The sequence below is a fragment of the Culex pipiens genome, chromosome 3 (genome assembly GCF_016801865.2).
Source record: "Culex pipiens pallens isolate TS chromosome 3, TS_CPP_V2, whole genome shotgun sequence".
In the NCBI taxonomy this organism is placed as follows: domain Eukaryota; kingdom Metazoa; phylum Arthropoda; class Insecta; order Diptera; family Culicidae; genus Culex; species Culex pipiens.
The window spans coordinates 99,038,494-99,055,849 of NC_068939.1; the positions used below are offsets into that span (position 1 = coordinate 99,038,494).

At 37.1% G+C, this 17,356-nt stretch overlaps 1 protein-coding gene across 1 annotated transcript; it reads left to right on the plus strand.

Moving 5' to 3' along the window:
• Positions 1-443: 443 nt before the first annotated feature.
• On the plus strand, positions 444-10,649 carry LOC120431182 (TBC1 domain family member 31). Its single transcript, XM_052709932.1, has 9 exons — positions 444-454; positions 757-870; positions 933-1,081; positions 1,233-2,413; positions 4,267-5,344; positions 6,271-6,473; positions 6,700-6,891; positions 8,104-8,226; positions 9,766-10,649. Exons 1-9 carry the CDS (start codon positions 444-446, stop codon positions 9,853-9,855), a joined length of 3,141 nt encoding a protein of 1,046 aa, XP_052565892.1. The 3' UTR covers positions 9,856-10,649.
• Positions 10,650-17,356: the final 6,707 nt, after the last annotated feature.

Genomic DNA, 17,356 nt, shown 5'->3' on the forward strand with positions numbered 1-17,356 from the left:
TTTTTCTACATTACATAATTTTGAATTACAAAAAAAAAAAAAAATCTACATCGGAAAAAAATACCTAAACCAGTACTTGAACATTTTTATAACTTTCATTTCTGGAGTTTTTTTTTTCAAAAGGCCCCAGAACAAAAAATACGTCTTTGCGAGATCTACGATCTAATTTTTTAAGCTTCAAAGTGCCCCGTCTGAATAAAAATGCAAAAATAAACATTATACAATGTATTCAACATAGTTTACAATCAATTTTATAAGTGTTTCAACTAAAAAAATATATTTTGAAAAATATGCATTTTCTTCTACTGATTTTTTTGTTGAAAATTTTGGAAAGGGATCAGAGGGGATGAAAAACACTCAGAGTAGATCAAGTAACGCAACGCACCTGAAAACAAGCGGCATGCACCCTCGCCTTAACGACATGTTGGGGCACAGCTGTTGCCATGGCAACGCGGTAATCAGTTGTCGCTGGGCAACCAAAAACAACGGACGCGTCCAGCCGTCGTTAGCGACGCTGAACCAAAAGAGTGTAGTTTCTAATGAAGTTAGTACGGTTTGTTGGAGTACTCTAGTTCAAAATGGTTAATTTAACAAATAATGATGAAGAATGTGCTTCAAATGAACTGGAAAACGTTCTTTTCAAAAAAGAAAAGATACAAAGACTAAAGTTTCAATTGAAAAGTTCTAAAGATGGGTAGGCAATTTATTTAACTTTTTCTATAAATTTATAAAACTATCTATTTTATGGCATTCAAGGGTTCTGTTCAACATCCATCATACCATTTCTCACAACGGTCAAGTGATACGAATTAGGTTTATTAGGGCTTGCTTCAGTCATAGTAACGAAAGATTTGTCGCAGTTGATCATAGGTAATAAAATGTTTTCTTTTGAAATGCAAACATTTGCTATTATCAGCTGTGTATCATTTCAGGTGTAATTTATTCTTGTTTGACTTTACCTCGTGCACTTATTGGGTTCTATCGAATCTTATGCAAGGCATCGTTTGTATCGAGAATATTCCTGGAACAAACGAGTTTATTCTTGGGAACAAGGAAGGCTTGCTTTTAGTTTTCGATTCAGGTAAATTTTATTGATGTGTGAGCCAAATGTAATCACTGTTATTTGTATGACATTGTTTGTTTGCGGAAATCATGTTACGACATTTGCGCACATCTACATTATGATTTTACTGGTTGAAATGTAATTGCATCACTGTTTATTCCCCAAACAGACACGGGCACTGTACTAATGCGGTTAAAAGCTCACAACACGCCAATCGAGCGAATATCCTTCCCATTTCGGTCCCAATCCCGGTCAGGACGCCCACAAAAGCCAAAGCTACAAACAGAGAAGTCAACCGTAACGGGACAAAGGGCTAAACCGAGCAAAGCTGAACCGTCGATGCTCTTTCTCGTTACAACACAGGACTGTGCCATGCTGTACAATGTGCGAAATTTCGTTCGAGTGCATCAATTGAATTACGGAAAGGCAGATGCACTGAAACGAATCGATCAGCTCCAGTGGATTCCAAAGACGGACGCCCTATTGCTCGGCTGTGGACTCGATGGCATGCTGCAAATTTGGAATTCCGAGCTCAAACTGGTCCGTGAACTGAACTTGAAGAAGATGAAAGATAATTACCTTAAAAAGTTCAGCCCTATGGTAATCCCCGGGAACATAACGGATGCAGGTGACCTGTGTGATCAAGGAGACTCTTCCCGGGTCGAAATCGAACGAGTCATCCGAAGCATGACCAGCAATGGGCAAGGTTCAAGATTCGTAAAAACCGCCCGATTCGCTGGCAAGTTGCTTCTGCTCCACTGCGTGGACAATTCTCTGGTTGTAGTTTCAAGCGATGTCTGGCAGATATGCAAAGTACTAGCATTTACCAATTTGTTCATTACGCACTTTGATGTGCTCGGACACGTGGAGCAGAATTCGGCTGCAGGGCATGAATTGGTCGTTGTAGTGAAAACAGTCGACAGTGATTTGTGTCTAATGAATTTAGAGGATGGCACTAGACGCTGCATTGTCCGCGGGCCGGAAAACAAATGCTATAAATTCCTCCCCTCCCGAAATGGGAAAATGTTGGCCAATGTGTTGAAAAGCGGGCAAGTTTTGCTCCATAATTTGGAATTCCATTCGTGCGCCCTGAAAGCGAATAAATTACAACATTTGGCAACAGGAAAAACACACCCGCGACCATTGAAAACAGCTAGCAGTGCCAGTGTTGCCAGCGGGGTAGCGGTGAATTGTAATTTGGCTTCACAATCCAGCGGGGGCTCTCTATACAACAGCAGCTCCGGAATGACGACTTCCGCTCAGGCAGTGACTACCGGACAAAGCACGTCCGTTTTCCGGAAGGAGAGCAAGCTTAAAACAGACAGACGACTCGAGGAAATCCACGATAAGGTTTGTGCGTTGTTGTTTTAATGTTCGATTCAAGCCATTATGTTTCATTTCACTCTAGTAAGCAAGACAGAAATCACAAGATACGATTATCTCGGCAAAAAAGAAGTAATTTGGAACTCAATCGAGCATCAATACTCTTATGAATCACATTTGTTTAAATAGACGCATTGAATTAAAATAATTGAAGTGATTTGCTTTAAACATTTTTATTAGTTTCGCACAAATATTGAGTTGCGCAAAAATGCAATTTTGATTTGTTATTTACGGATATGTTTCAGACAAAAAATGCCATCTTTTGAGCTACGGAACAGGGTAATGAAAATTTGTTTGACCAAGTTAAAATATTTCAGAAAAAAAAAAAAAAATGCCAGAATCTAATAGTCATGGAAAGGCTCTAAAATCACTAGAAAATTAAAATTTTTACATACACCTCCTAGATATTGCTTCACGTATACATCAGAAAGAATCATCAGATGTTCTTCTTTGACATGCTTAAGGCTACCAACTCTTGCTTTGCAAAAATCCGTACACTTAGCTGGTTTGACCCCAGAACATAACAAACGGTTATAAAAATTTTTATAAACTTTTTGAATTTTGGACATAAAAAGATTAAACTGAGTAGTATCCACAGCATTTAAATTTCAATTTGAAGCTCATGACTTGCACGCTTTTAAAACATTTTTAAAATAAACCGTAACTTGGAGCACTAAATCTATTTGTTTATTTAAAATCAAGTTTGCTTTTACGAGTAATATTTCTCTGAGTGTTGATACGAGAATTTTTTTTTACCGTTATCTGGGGCGAACAAATACATGGGGCGAATTGGGACAGCTATTTTAGCCTTGTTACTGTACAATATTTGGATATTTTTGATTAGTTTCGGATAGAACAGACACAGAACATCTAAAATAGTGCATCGTTTTCCAAATTTTAAGCTTAAAAGCTTAAAAGTGCTCTAAAAACTGCTGTCCCTATTGTCAGACTGTAGTCCCGATTAGCCCCAGATGACGGTAATTCAGATTTTCACAGGCTTTGGAAAGCTTTTGGATATTAAATGGATAAATTTGTTATGAAAGAAAGTTAAAAAGGATAATTGATAATAATTTTTGAACTACTCAAATTATCCTTTTAATATTAATTTTACAGTTGAATAAAAAAAAGTAATTAGAAATGCTTTGTCAAAACCAAAAACGCAATTAAATTTTAAAAAGTTGTTGTTATGAACATTAAATTCATAAAAAATCCGGCATGTTAAATAATCCTCCAAGGGTCGAAAATCTTTACCGTACGGAAAAATTTCGTACAGTTGGTAGTCTTTGGCATGCTATATTTTCCTAAATTAACAAATAAAATTTGAAATTTCAAAATATAATTTTTGTATTGAGCATTAACAATCGAATAACCCAGCCGGTCTGTACATCAAATACATATTCAAAGATGTATAAATTGGCTTGGAAGTACAAATTTATCTCACCGGACCTTCATAATTTCTTTTTTTGTCTTTACAATAGATGTACATTTGTATGATTGATTTATACATTGTTTCTATTGCTAATTTCCAAACCAAATGTTGTGAATATTGGATGTTCACGAGACTCTGCCCATCCGATGTTTAGAAAAATGAACATCGCGTGATCACGTTTCATAACAATTACTAACACAAATACATATAACACATTTCTCAGTGTGTGTGATTATCCGTAAGCACTATGTATGTCTTGAACTCCACATGAAAATGGCTTTTTTTTATTTAAACTCGTGTGAGGCTGGCATCAATCATTCAAAGGGCAATATTTCTTTTTTTGGATAGTCAATTAAACCAGGCATCTGTTTTTTCGCTCTTTCTGGTTTAGATTTCAAAAACTCTCGTCAAAAGCCGGCTGCGTCCCATACTGAAGGAATTTGGAGAGTACCCGGAAAAGCATCGAGCCACAATTTGGCGCGCATTGCTGGAGCTTCCCCAGAACGTCGATTGTTTCAACGCACTCCTGCTGCGAGGAAACCATCCGTGCGTGGAGGATTATGATCGAAAGTTTTCCGGCCTGGAAGTACGGACGGTTCGGAATGTGAAAAAAACTGTTTCCTGCCTGGCTCACTGGTCAGCAGTTTTTGCCCAATGTGACTTTGTGCCTTTTTTCGTGCAACCCTTCGTGAGGATGTTCCCGAATGATTCGTTGCTGTGCTTTGAGCTGGTGGCCACTATTCTGCTCAACCAGGGACAACTGTGGTTCGAGTACGCCCCACTGGAACCGATGAATTATTTGGGCCTGGTTGAGAACGTCCTGTGCGAGTATGAGCCTAGTTTGATGAATGTTTATCGCGAACGCAATATATCTTCGCGAGTCTATGCCTTGACGATGATGGAAACGGCTTTCGCGGCAAATTTCAATGTCAGTCAATGGACGCAGCTGTGGGATCATGTGCTTTCGAACGAATCCTATTTCGTGATATTTTTCATCGTTGCTTACAATGCCGCTCACCGGGCAACCATCATGAGTTGTGCCACGGAAACTGAAGTGGAAGCTTTTTTCCGCGAACCGGCGTTGATCAGTATCAACAAGCTGCTGAAAAGGACGTACGACGTAATGGACCGCTGCCCTGAGAACGTCCATCCAAAGTACTATATGAAGTCGTTCGTCTCGCTCGGTGCCGGTGGGGTGGCCAAACGCACTAATTTAGCTGGGCACCAACGGAGTTATGAACCCAATCAGGCGCGAAAGCGTGATGAGAACCGAGCCAGAAGCACGTATAGCAAATTTAGCAATTTTCCCAAGCAATTTGTCGATACTCGGGTGGGCGAGATGGACACGCTGAAAGCGCAACAGGAGCGACTGGAGGCGAAGATTGTGACGATGGAGAAATTAGAACATTCACTGAAAAAACGGCTGATGGATGGACTGTTACAGGAGGAGCACGACAAACGGATGAGGGGTGAGTAAGACCGGCGGTATGCCAGGCTGTTGAGGGTTATCTTTTAATTGATTCCTGTCTTTTTTACTAAAGCTCAAACTAACGTAAATCTATTCTAAAATCCATCAATCTTCTTTTTTAACGGTCATTTTGTAAAATCATCCCATTGACAAAAATGGCTGCTCAAGCTCAACTCGAGGAGAAGCAAGATTTTGTGGGTACCCAGAAACACTTTGAATTTTTCAAAAATATTGAGGCAGGGCCGAATGGGTTTTCTCCAAAGTTCGGATGGGAAATAAGGGCGGTTACACTGAAAGAAAGGCACATAGTAATATCACATTGTGGTTTGGTTGAGCGTTTTAGCAGAATGCATTACTATGAATACAAAGAGACGAGTTGTTCCTTTTAATTCCGCTATATATTTTTAATATCTTGACAGATACGTATTTCGTCTACTACTTGCAGACTTCATCAGTGTTCTGTTCTCGACTCGAGTATTCACACTTCTCATTTCACACGTTAAGAGCGAGGTTTTCACCAGTGGCTAACAGCCTAACAGGTCGTATCGAGGTGCTCCGATTTGGATGAAACTTTCAGCGTTTGTTTGTCTATACATGAGATGAACTCATGCCAAATATGAGCCCTCTATGACAAAGGGAAGTTGGGTAAAACGGGCTTTGAAGTTTGAGGTCGAAAAAACATAAAAAAATCTTAAAATTGCTCTTATTTTCGTAAAACTTCATCAATTACAACTCTCTTAAGTGCAGTTGTAACATTTCGAGGTTTGTTAAATAGTGATTTGTAGACTGAGAATTTGCAAAACAATTCTGGCAGTCAAAATGCTTATGCGCCCTTTTCAAATGTTGCTCCAGAGATAAAAGCTCAATTCTATTATGTCAAGAATTAAGCTAAAGATGATGATAAATTTCGCATTTTTCATTCTTCAGAAGTCGAAACGAAGTACGAGGAAGCGCTGGCAACTGAGGAGCAGCGAATTGCGATGCAACGTAAGCTGCTGCTGCTGCACAAGAAACATCTCCGGGATCAGGAGAACGAGGCACTGCTGGAGAGCAGGAATGCACAACTTCGGAAAAATACCGCAGCTAGGGAATTTGAGCTTACAACGCTGCTGAGGACACTGCAGCACGAGGTTTGTGCGGGGGTGGTGGGAAGTTAATGGTTCGTTATGGGGGTAAGAGGGCCATCAGTTTAGTTCGTTACTACACCCTTCATTGCCAGTATACGGTTGTGTTTGCAAAATGTTAAATTCTTCAAGTTTCCCTAATGATGCCCGCCTAATAGGGTATTACATTGCTAATGGATTCGGTAGTTTGCCGTTCTAATTGTGTAAATTTTCCTATCATTTTGAAAAACAGCGACAGCGTGAGGAGACCGACCTCATGTCCGCCGAGGAAGACATGAAGCACCGTGAGATGGCGCTGATGACGCGGTTGTACTCTGGCACAAACACGAAATTAGTCGACGATCGATCTTTGGAACGGCGATACCAACAGGCAATCCAACAGTTGGACCGTCAGAAGCAGAAGCTTTACGAGGACATTGAGCGGGTAATAAAAGTTGCTTTCCTATTTTTCCACCATGGTTTATTCCCCGAGATGACCCTGATGGAGGTCTAACTGTACGAGAGCAAAGTCAAATTCTTGCCATATTATCTTGAAGGTTATATCACGAACACAGCAAGGTCAATTCCCGATATATATATGGTCGTAATGTAATGGTCATGTCCTCATCCATCTAGTTTCGACCTGTTTGAGCTGATTTATTTCGGTGTCGATAAGGATTTATAGAGCGGTGCCGATAACAGTTCTCTGCTGACGACACATGGGGTTAGAATTTGATTGAGGCTCCCGAAATATAAAACACGAGGGTGAGAAATGAGGGTCCTCATCAGCTGAACATTTGTATTTCGAGCTGTAACATGTTTTCAAACATTCAAAAGGTTTTCGATAAAATTTAACAAACATCTTTTCATTCTTTTTTTAATGTGTGTTTTAATTTAAGAAATCAAGATGACCAATGTATTGTAGAAATTATTATTTTTTAATTCCGTCATGAAACTACTTACATTTCCTGTCATTCTTGCACGACGAAAAAGCCTACTTTTCTGTACCAAAAATATCAGAATTGAATAGTAATACTTTTCAAAATAAATTCTGAAAAGTTCTTCTTTTCAGCACTAAAATGGATGCTGAAAAGTTGAACTTTTCAGCACTTGTTTCAAAAAGTGATACTTTTCAACATGTATTTGATTTAAATGGTTAATTGAGAAAATACATGAACATTTGACTTATAATTTCACTCAAAGGGTGTTTTTCGGAATTGCAAAAAATGTTGTATGGAACTTATTGCAAAACTTGATTTTTTCAGCACTCGTCGTATTTATCCATCTCGGTGAACCTCGTTGGATAAATGTACGACTCGTGCAGAAAAAAACTTCTTTTTGCAACTTGTTGCATAACCTACTATTTTGTGAAGCGATTAGGAATGGGTAATTTTAATCAAAATCAAATAGGTCTGGTTTGCGTTTTGGGCAGGCAGTTTTTTTTACAAGACGACACATTTTAAAAACTTTTAAAATCCCATTTACACTTGTTTTTGTCAAGCAGTAATTTATTTTTATTGTTCAAATTTCAGTAGAAAGTATTTGTAGAATATTAATTTCTGTTATTCAACTCTTTTGACACAAAGATCATTAGAAGTCTCGTTTTTTTAAGTTTAACATTTTTAGATGTTTCATTTTTTTCCTTCTCTGTTTTCAGGTAACATATTATGACACCAGCCATGGGTACTCGAGTGCCCTGTTCGATAATGGATCTAATGATGGAAAACACTCCATGGTATCATCAGACAGGTCCAGGCTTTCGAAACAAAGTAAGCTTAAGGTAAGCATTATCAAAAGATAAGCCCAAATCCATTTGCAGATCTCTTTATTTGTTATTCACATTAAATGTAATTATTTATTTCATAGCGTAAAAGTGAACAAAATTAAAATTAGTTGTGACAAGAAGAGATAGTTCAATCTTTCTATACCAAACTTTAAGAAAGCATAATCCTGAAATGCCAATTTAGCTGTAAGCTCAATTATGAATTGCGATTAAACCATGACAAAGAGATATTCACCCTGGATCACGGAAATTGTAGTGCAGCGTTTCAATACTGACGATGGCCGTTCCATATTCCAATTAAACGTTCAATTTAATCGCAACCTAGGGCCGATCGTATTATTTGCGATAAGTTACGAGCGGATCTTATGGAGCTGAATGTTGCACAGGCCAAAGGTGCCTATTTTTTCCCGACAATTTTCAATCCACTTTATTTATGTGTATAAATAAAATCAACAAACTGTGGTGTTCCGGAATCCCACTGGGTAAGCCTAGTTCCATTAATTATGGAAAGTGGTTTGTTTTGTTTTTCCTTCACGCTTATCCCATGTAGTGCGAAAGCACCCTTTAGTTTGATGCCACCAACATGTGTGCTGAATGCTGATACAGTCCAGACTCGTTGATCCGAAGTTGTAATAATTCGAAGGTCTGCCAAGAAACTTTTTTAAAGGTCTGTAGGAGGATTCCCTGGCAAGTTCGAATTCTGAAACGGAACTCAATTAGAATCGTATACGATTACGTAGAATTCTAAAAATTATTAACAATCATTTCCTAGAACAACAGGTAGTAATTAATGATCAGCGCGCCTGCGTGTAGCCAGCTGATGTAGGTATTCTCAAATACTCAAAACATTAAAATTCGTGATCTCTGGAACAAAACATATTCCTTTTTGTCAATAAGTGATTCTTACGTAAAATTGGCCAGGAAATGCGATGGTGATGTCAAATTAATAAATAGGCGTGTTGTGGCTGTTTAAAGTTTTCAATTTCGCAGTACAGGCAGAAAAAAATTAATCCTAATTTTGATCACGATAATGAATTCTACGTCCAATTTCCTTCAAAATTAAGTCTAAGACCGACCTTCTAAGATTTGTGGTTCCTAGCCGTTTTAAAATAGGGGCGCTCAAAAATCGCCAAAAATCGGGGAGGTAAGTCGAGGGGTGGTCCGATTTGAATGAAATTCGTGATTCTTGCCTGTATTGATAGTATCAACACTCAACAGCCATGCCAAATTTGTGCAGGATTGGAGAAGGTTATTTTCAAATGCTGTTCCACTGATGTTAAAAATAATCACATTTGTGGCAAAGTTAAGGTTTTTTCGTCATCTTAAAAAAAAAATTATGCGGATCAATATAGGATTGAAAAAAACGAAATTCTAAAGCGTTGTCTCTTTGTTGGGATTTTGGCTTAGTTTGCCCAACGGAACAAGCCGATAATCGAGTCTTGACTGTATTGAATTGTGACTATTTCATTAAAAGCGATATTGAATTCAATTTTACTTTGAAATGTTTTTTCTAATTCACTTTTTTTTCTTTTTCAGGACTATGAATCGAAAATACAGCATCTTACAAAACAATTGGACATACTTTTCGCAGAGCCCATCCAGAAGAATGTACACAGAGAACTTTGAAATTGCTACAAAGAAATTAAGGCTCTGGAAGGCATCCCGATCGGCCATTCGGCGGCCATGATTGTTTGAGAAAAAACATTCAAATCTTGATTCAGAACGTTTCAATCAAAAAATTGTTTTCTTTGTGTTGTTTGTAGAAGCATTTTACATATAATGATTATTTTTTTAATTTCAATTTACTATTTCTGAACCCTGAATTCAGAACCATCATTGACAGTCATTGCCCCAAAAGTGAAAGACACCATCTACCACCTTAACCAGAAACAATACAAAATACACGTTTATATTCAAATCCCTAAAACATTAATTAATTAAAAATCATCTTCAAACAAATACTAATTTGAGCAATGTTAAAAAAGGCAGTGACACAATTGAATATTTCAAGGAAAAAAATGTAGCTGATAAAATCCGAAACCAAATTTTCCAGATTTCTAGCATTATTTGAAATCACCTCCAAAATGAAAGCTTGAAGAACCAAGACGAATAAACATAATTTCTTTGATTTTTTTCATAGAATACCGCAACATACAGACCGGATACAAATTCGAGCTCTATTCAATGTTAACCTTGTGGTATTTCACTAAGAGCTATAACTATTTCTCAACAAGTTCCCATTTTTCGCTCCTAATTCCGTCCAATTTGCTGATTTTAGATATTTGAACAACGTATTTTGTGAAATTGTTGATATAGAAACTTGCTTGCTGTTTCTGTAATTGAACGTAAAAGTGCTCATATGGGAACATTAGAGGTACGCTGGAGTTAGATGCTGTTCCCCTACCATTTAAAATATTTTCGGATCAATCAGGTTCAGGTTGCAGAACAAGTACCCTTAACAACTATCAGTTTTAGTTCAATATAACAGAGATACGCCCAATTTCGTAAAATCAATAGTGACTTTCTCCAAAACTGCTAGATTTATCTTCCTTTCCCCGTTTAATTCATTCGGTCTTATATTTTATTAAAATATTCTTATCATTTTAAAAAAATATAATTTCTATCGATTTATCCTAAACTGGCGCAGCCCAAAGACAGGATCAATTTCGCCTCCAATGTTAAGGCTACTGCCGTAAAATTGCATTCGACAGCTTTGCGCGACCATAACAATGCGTTTGTGTTCGCAATATGTGCATTGCAGCCGAAAGCTAGAAGAGAAAATTGTGATGCATTGTTCTTCGATGGTCTTCCGATGGACCACCCACCAGTACTGTACCCAACAATAGCGCAGTTTGTCCCTGCGAGATGTCATACGATGGTTGGTGATATATTTTATTGCGCCTCCCTCCACTCCCATCCCCGCTGGCGTTACAAATGACGGTCAGAGGCAGGGCCCATTTTGTAAGGGTTGAGTAAGAAATGAAAAAAAAAACTGCGTCCTTTTTCCTAACCATAAATCTTGCAGCACATAGTCTTTGCATGCTGCCTGATTCTAAAATATTGGCTGTTGATGGTGGAAAATTGTATAATTTAGAAAAAGTGCTGCCGCTCACAGCATACAACAAGTCGTAGATCACAAATTTGTGTGAATATTTATTACCTTAAGAGCGAGTTTTTCACCGATGTGAAACAGGTCGTATCGAGGTGCTCCGATTTGGATGAAACTTTCAGGGTTTGTTTGTCTATATATAAGATAAACTCATGTCAAATATGAGCCCTCTACGACAAAGGGAAGTGGGTTAAAACGGGCATTGAAGTTTGAGGTCCAAAAAACATGAAAAATCTTAAAATTGCTCGCATTTCCGTAAAACTTCATCAATTCCAACTCTCTTAGATGCATTCGAATGGTCTTTTGAAGCACTTCAAAATGTGCTATAGACATCCAGGATTGGTTTGACTTTTTCTCATAGCTTTTGCAAATTACTGTTAAAAATTGATTTTTTTAAAACCTTAATAACTTTTGGCAACAGCCTCCAACACCCATACTCCCATAGGTCAAAAGTTAGGAAATTTCATGGACTATAAGCCTACGGTATTAACTTTTTGGCCAATCGCAGTTTTTCTCATAGTTTTACGATTTTTCTAGAACAAACATTTTACAACGTTAGTTTTTGCCCTGTAGGCCTCCATAGCGGCACTTTTTGGTCTCAATTTTGACATATTCGGAATCCTCAGAAAATTTTACATTAGATTGAGGTGTTGGAATTTTGAATTTGATTGGAAAAAATGCCATTTAGAATTAATTAAAATATTATTTAGAATTTTGTCGGATTAGGGGTAAAACAAGTTTTCGCCTACTTGATACAGCATTTGACGTATTGATCACAGGGTAAATAAGATCTATTTCTTTTTTCAAAAATGTTTTATTTAATTATTTTTTAAATCAAAATTACAACTCCAATACTTCTAACTTACGTGAAATTGTCCGAGGATTCCGAATATGACAAAATTGAGACCAAAAAGTGCCGTCTTCTTGGCCTACAGGGCAAAAACTAACGTTGTAAAATGTTTGTTCTAGAAAAATCGTAAAACTATGAGAAAAACTGCGATTGGCCAAAAAGTTAATACCGTAGGCTTATAGTCCATGAAATTTCCTAACTTTTGACATATGGGAGTATGGGTGTTGGAGGCTGTTGCCAAAAGTTATTAAGGTTTTAAAAAAATCAATTTTTAACAGTAATTTGCAAAAGCTATGAGAAAAAGTCAAACCAATCCTGGATGTCTATAGCACATTTTGAAGGGCTTCAAAAGACCATTCGAATGCATCTAAGAGAGTTGGAATTGATGAAGTTTTACGGAAATGCGAGCAATTTTGAGATTTTTCATGTGTTTTAGACCTCAAACTTCGATGCCCGTTATAACCCACTTCCCTTTGTCGTAGAGGGCTCATATTTGACATGAGTTCATCTCATGTATAGACAAACAAACCCTGAAAGTTTCATCCAAATCGGAGCACCTCGATACGACCTCTAGAACAAACCGAGCAGAATCTACGAATACTGCCTCTTAATATGAATTGTTTTTCTATCGGCAAACTTCATCAATTAAACGTACCAATTGACTCTTTTACCCTGATAACAAAATTGCCATCTTTTAGAAGATCGGTTTCGTATTCGTTATACCTATTATGCCTCAAGTAAAACAAAAGTTTTCTCAGTATTCCGATTCAAATGATTTTTTGGTGGGATGGTTGGTTGTTTTCCACAATGTTCATGTTTGATGACGGTTTGCCCTATAATATAACCGTTGAGGCTTATAATATGACATTTTTAGGGCTTTGTCTTCACGAGCGAGTGAAACTGACCCATGAACCCGGACCATGATTTTTTATCATGGGTTTCGGGTGGACTAAAATAAAAAAGAATATTTCATAAAGGGCGTGCAGTACATTAATCACATTCACTTTACGGTTCTGTTCCGCGATTGATGCTGTCTATTAAGGAGACATCACGGTGCTTTATAGTGGGTTAAACGGCCACATAAGGAACAGAAAAGGTTGTTCACTGTGTGTGTTTTTTTCTGAGCATAGGTTTGAAGTTTATCAGAAACAAGAAAAACAAAGAAATCGGGGGAGTATTGGGACAAATGTTTAAGGTCTCTGTTTGGAATTTGGGAACAAGCCTCTGATTGTTCAAAAAGTAATTGTTGTAACATCAATCGTTTTGTTCTTCTCTTGTCTTGTCAACTGCTTATCGCTGAATACTTAACCTGTTTAAACACGCCACTGAGTCAGCTGTTGACCCCAGCCAAACCGCTGCATACTGCATCTACACTACTCCCACGTGACTGAAGGACATTGGCCGGTTGTTCATTGACTGTTATCCGTTTGATGCCACCGCGAGCTGCAGTCGTGTCACGTAATTATAATTATATTCATTTGCATTAAGTTAACGGCTCCTAACTCAGCTTTCTAGTTTCCGTGGAATGGCTGTACTGAAAATCATATTTTCCCACGAGAAAGGATTTGTGCACCAGCTTAGGCAAGTACGCTGAAAAGTGGTTTTGGTTTAATACCATGTGTTGAATATTTGATGGCAGTTCAGATAAATGTGCTATACGAAAAATGTCTCGCTTACTACGAGATAATCAGATTTTATGGAAAAAACAACATGAAGTGAGCGAATGATGCCTAACAAAACCAAAAAAAAAACTAAATCAATGAGTTTGAGGACTTTGAGAGATATGTAACGAATTAAAATAGGCATATGGGTCATTTTACGCCAACTGGCACACCACCTTTTGCTTGAAAAAAAAAAAAAAAAAAACAATGAAAATCGCAAAACTTTGGGGCAGTTCCAAAATGAAGGGGTGCTCCAATTTGGTTCCAAATCGAGATTCTTACATGTTTTGATAGTACATATCAAATGCTCCACCAAATTTGAGCTTGATCAGAGAAAGTCGATTTCGAGTTTTTATTTTTTTGTGTACAGTTGGAGCGAAATGATCTATATACCCTTTGCATAAAACCCCCCTCAGTTTGAAAAAACTGGAAGCCAGCGATAGTGGATAAATCTTGATACTTGTTAAGAACTTTTTTGGTGAAAGGTTCGCATTATTGATGGAAAAAAAATTGCTCAACGAGTTTCAAGGATGTGCACAAATGAGCAAGCTCAAGATGTCAGGTTTTTTTTACTTGTTGCAGCCGGGTTAGGTAACTCATGGGCTAGTGGTATTTGATTGTATAAGAAAACGGATCTTGGGAAAGATATATTAACTCTTTATTCATATTTACATGTATAAGAAGAAGTAATTTGTTTCGAAACTCCACTGATGATGCAATAAAAGACCTGCTTTTCAATAAATATTGTAACGCGTGCATGGAACGATAAGTCAAAACAATAATTTTTCAATATACTGACTGTTGTTGTACAAGTGAAAACGTTATAAATCATATTTGGCGCAATATCTGGAAGGCAATAAAAATTTCATCCCCGAATAAAGTGACAACACATCTTGACATTATTCACACATCATCAGCCAATGCTAATCTGAAGACGGGTGAATGGATGTTGGAGTATGTTGTTTACGTTGAAATTTGATCGATCCATCATACACTGCTTTCCATCAACGGGTGAATTGCAAGTCAGTTTTTGGTCCCTTTTCTTGGGATTTGAAATGAGTTATAATTTGACCTACAGAGTGTGGTAAAACTAGTTCAATGGATGGAAGAATGGACAAATTGCAGAATCAACCACCGACAGATCTTGATGTAGTTGAGAAAGAGCTCAGAGCTCTAAACATCGCCACATAAAATCCCACTGTAGCGATGAAGTTTCACATAGTCACATCTGCCCTGCTGATTGCATCAACAGTTTTGAACTCCCTTTTGTTTGCTCCCTCTTGATTGTTGTGAAGTCCGTTTCGAGCTCCACTGTTGCCAATGCCAGTATCATCATCGCGAATTTATTGAATGAAATTCCGAAGCCTTACAGAGGTTCGCTAATACCGATGGTGAGAATAGCAGCGAAGGCAACGTACCTGTCATGCACGGTTTTGGACAAATCAATGAAATTCACTGTAGAGCACACGAATTCCGACTCCCAATCAATTTGTGAAGTATGATGAATACACACTGATGTAAAACAACTTGTGCAAGGTACCGGTGTAAACTTACGAACACTTGACTTCTGATTCGTTGGAGCGGAACGTTAAAAGGTGCTGCAACTTTTATTTAAAGGAAAAACACTTCTGTAAGTTGTTTCAAGTTGACACGATGAAACAGATCCAATTATCCAATCACAGCCAATCATACAAAAAATCAAGATGGGAATAAGCAGACGAATATTCTGGGTACTACATCCACCGGATATTCCACATCCATGATGATGAGTTAGTGTTATTTATCATTACACTCCAGCTACTTGAAGTTTACGTCCGCAATTGAGATGCATATATTTTTTTGAAAATTCTTAGCATTTAGTAGCATTTAAACAACTTTTCATTTTTTAAATGTTTTTGTAAATGTCTAAATGACTAATCGAGTGTGCAAACCTTCGATTTTTCGACCATTTTGAATAAATATAGCACTAGGGGTTCGTGTCTTGACTAAGTTTTCGAGCATTCATATATATTTTTTTATTTTTTTCATTTTTTCTTTTTTAGGAGGTGGACAAAGAACCCCTTGAGATGTGTCTAGCATAATCCAAGACACTCTATCAAAAAGGCACAAAACCACCTCGTCTTTTCGCATCAACAAGTACACAAAACTCAAGTGATACAAGTGTATCGTGTACGTGTCACGGTGTGTTTTTTAGAACAAACTAATGATAAAAAATTCGGTATGTCTGATATTTGGCACCGTGAAAGAAGGGCTCTTTCCCGACATTTTGCGGGGTATACCGAAATATTTCGTCGGGGGATCTAGAGCAATTTTTTTTTTGAAGATTATTTTTCGATTTTATGGGATATTTGTTCAAAAAAGTCACAGAAAATTGGTGCATTGATGTTGATATCACTCAAACTTCTTATGAATATGCCTTGGGGACTCTAACCAACTATATTTGACCCATATTTAACCTCCAACAAAAAAAATCGAACCAAATTTACCAGATTTCTAGCATTCTTTGAAATTACTCCAAAATCCAAGCTGGAAACCCCGATACGACCGAAAATAAATCTTTTCTTTGTACAATTTGTCATGAAAATACAGCAACACATTGCCCGGATACGAATTTGAGCATTAAACAATGCAAAACATGGATTATTTAATAAATAAGCTGTTTATTACCCAATAGGTTCCGAAAATTATTTGTTCAATCCTCTGCCACATCACACTATTACATTTTAAAACATTTTAGAATCAATCACATTGTAGAGAACAGTTTTCTGAAGAAGTTCCATAAAAAAGAATCAGTTTTGGATCAGTATAAGCAGAAATATGCCCAATTTCCTGAAATAAATAGTGCCTTTCTCCAAAATTTCTTAATTTAATTACCTTTCACATGATGGGCACTGCCTACTAAGATATTTTTTATGATGATAATATTTTATTGAAACATAAAAATTATAACAAGTTTTGACGAAATCCATGAAAATTTTTCAATAGCATTCATTACAAAACTCAGTAGACAGTGCCCATCATATGAAAGGTAATTAAATTAAGAAATTTTGGAGAAAGGCACTATTTATTTTAGGAAATTGGGCATATCTCTGCTTATACTGATCTAAAACTGATTCTTTTTTATGGAACTTCTTCAGAAAATTGTTCTCTACAATGTGATTGATTCTAGAATGTTTTAAAATGTAATAGTGTGATGTGGCAGAGGATTGAACAAATAAATTTCGGAACCTATTGGGTAATAAACAGCTTATTTAGTAAATAATCCATGTTTTGCATTGTTTAATGCTCAAATTCGTATTCGGGCAATGTGTTGCTGTATTTTCATGACAAATTGTACAAAGAAAAGATTTATTTTCGGTCGTATCGGGGTTTCCAGCTTGGATTTTGGAGTAATTTCAAAGAATGCTAGAAATCTGGTAAATTTGGTTCGATTTTTTTTGTTGGAGGTTAAATATGGGTCAAATATAGTTGGTAAGAGTGGGGTCGGGTCAATCGTCAGAAAACCGA

Coding starts and splice junctions, on each gene's coding strand:
- LOC120431182 (XM_052709932.1), top strand. Junction 871..932: donor TTTGTCGCAGTTGATCATAG/GTAATAAAATGT, acceptor GTATCATTTCAG/GTGTAATTTATTCTTGTTTG. Junction 5,345..6,270: donor GCACGACAAACGGATGAGGG/GTGAGTAAGACC, acceptor TTCATTCTTCAG/AAGTCGAAACGAAGTACGAG.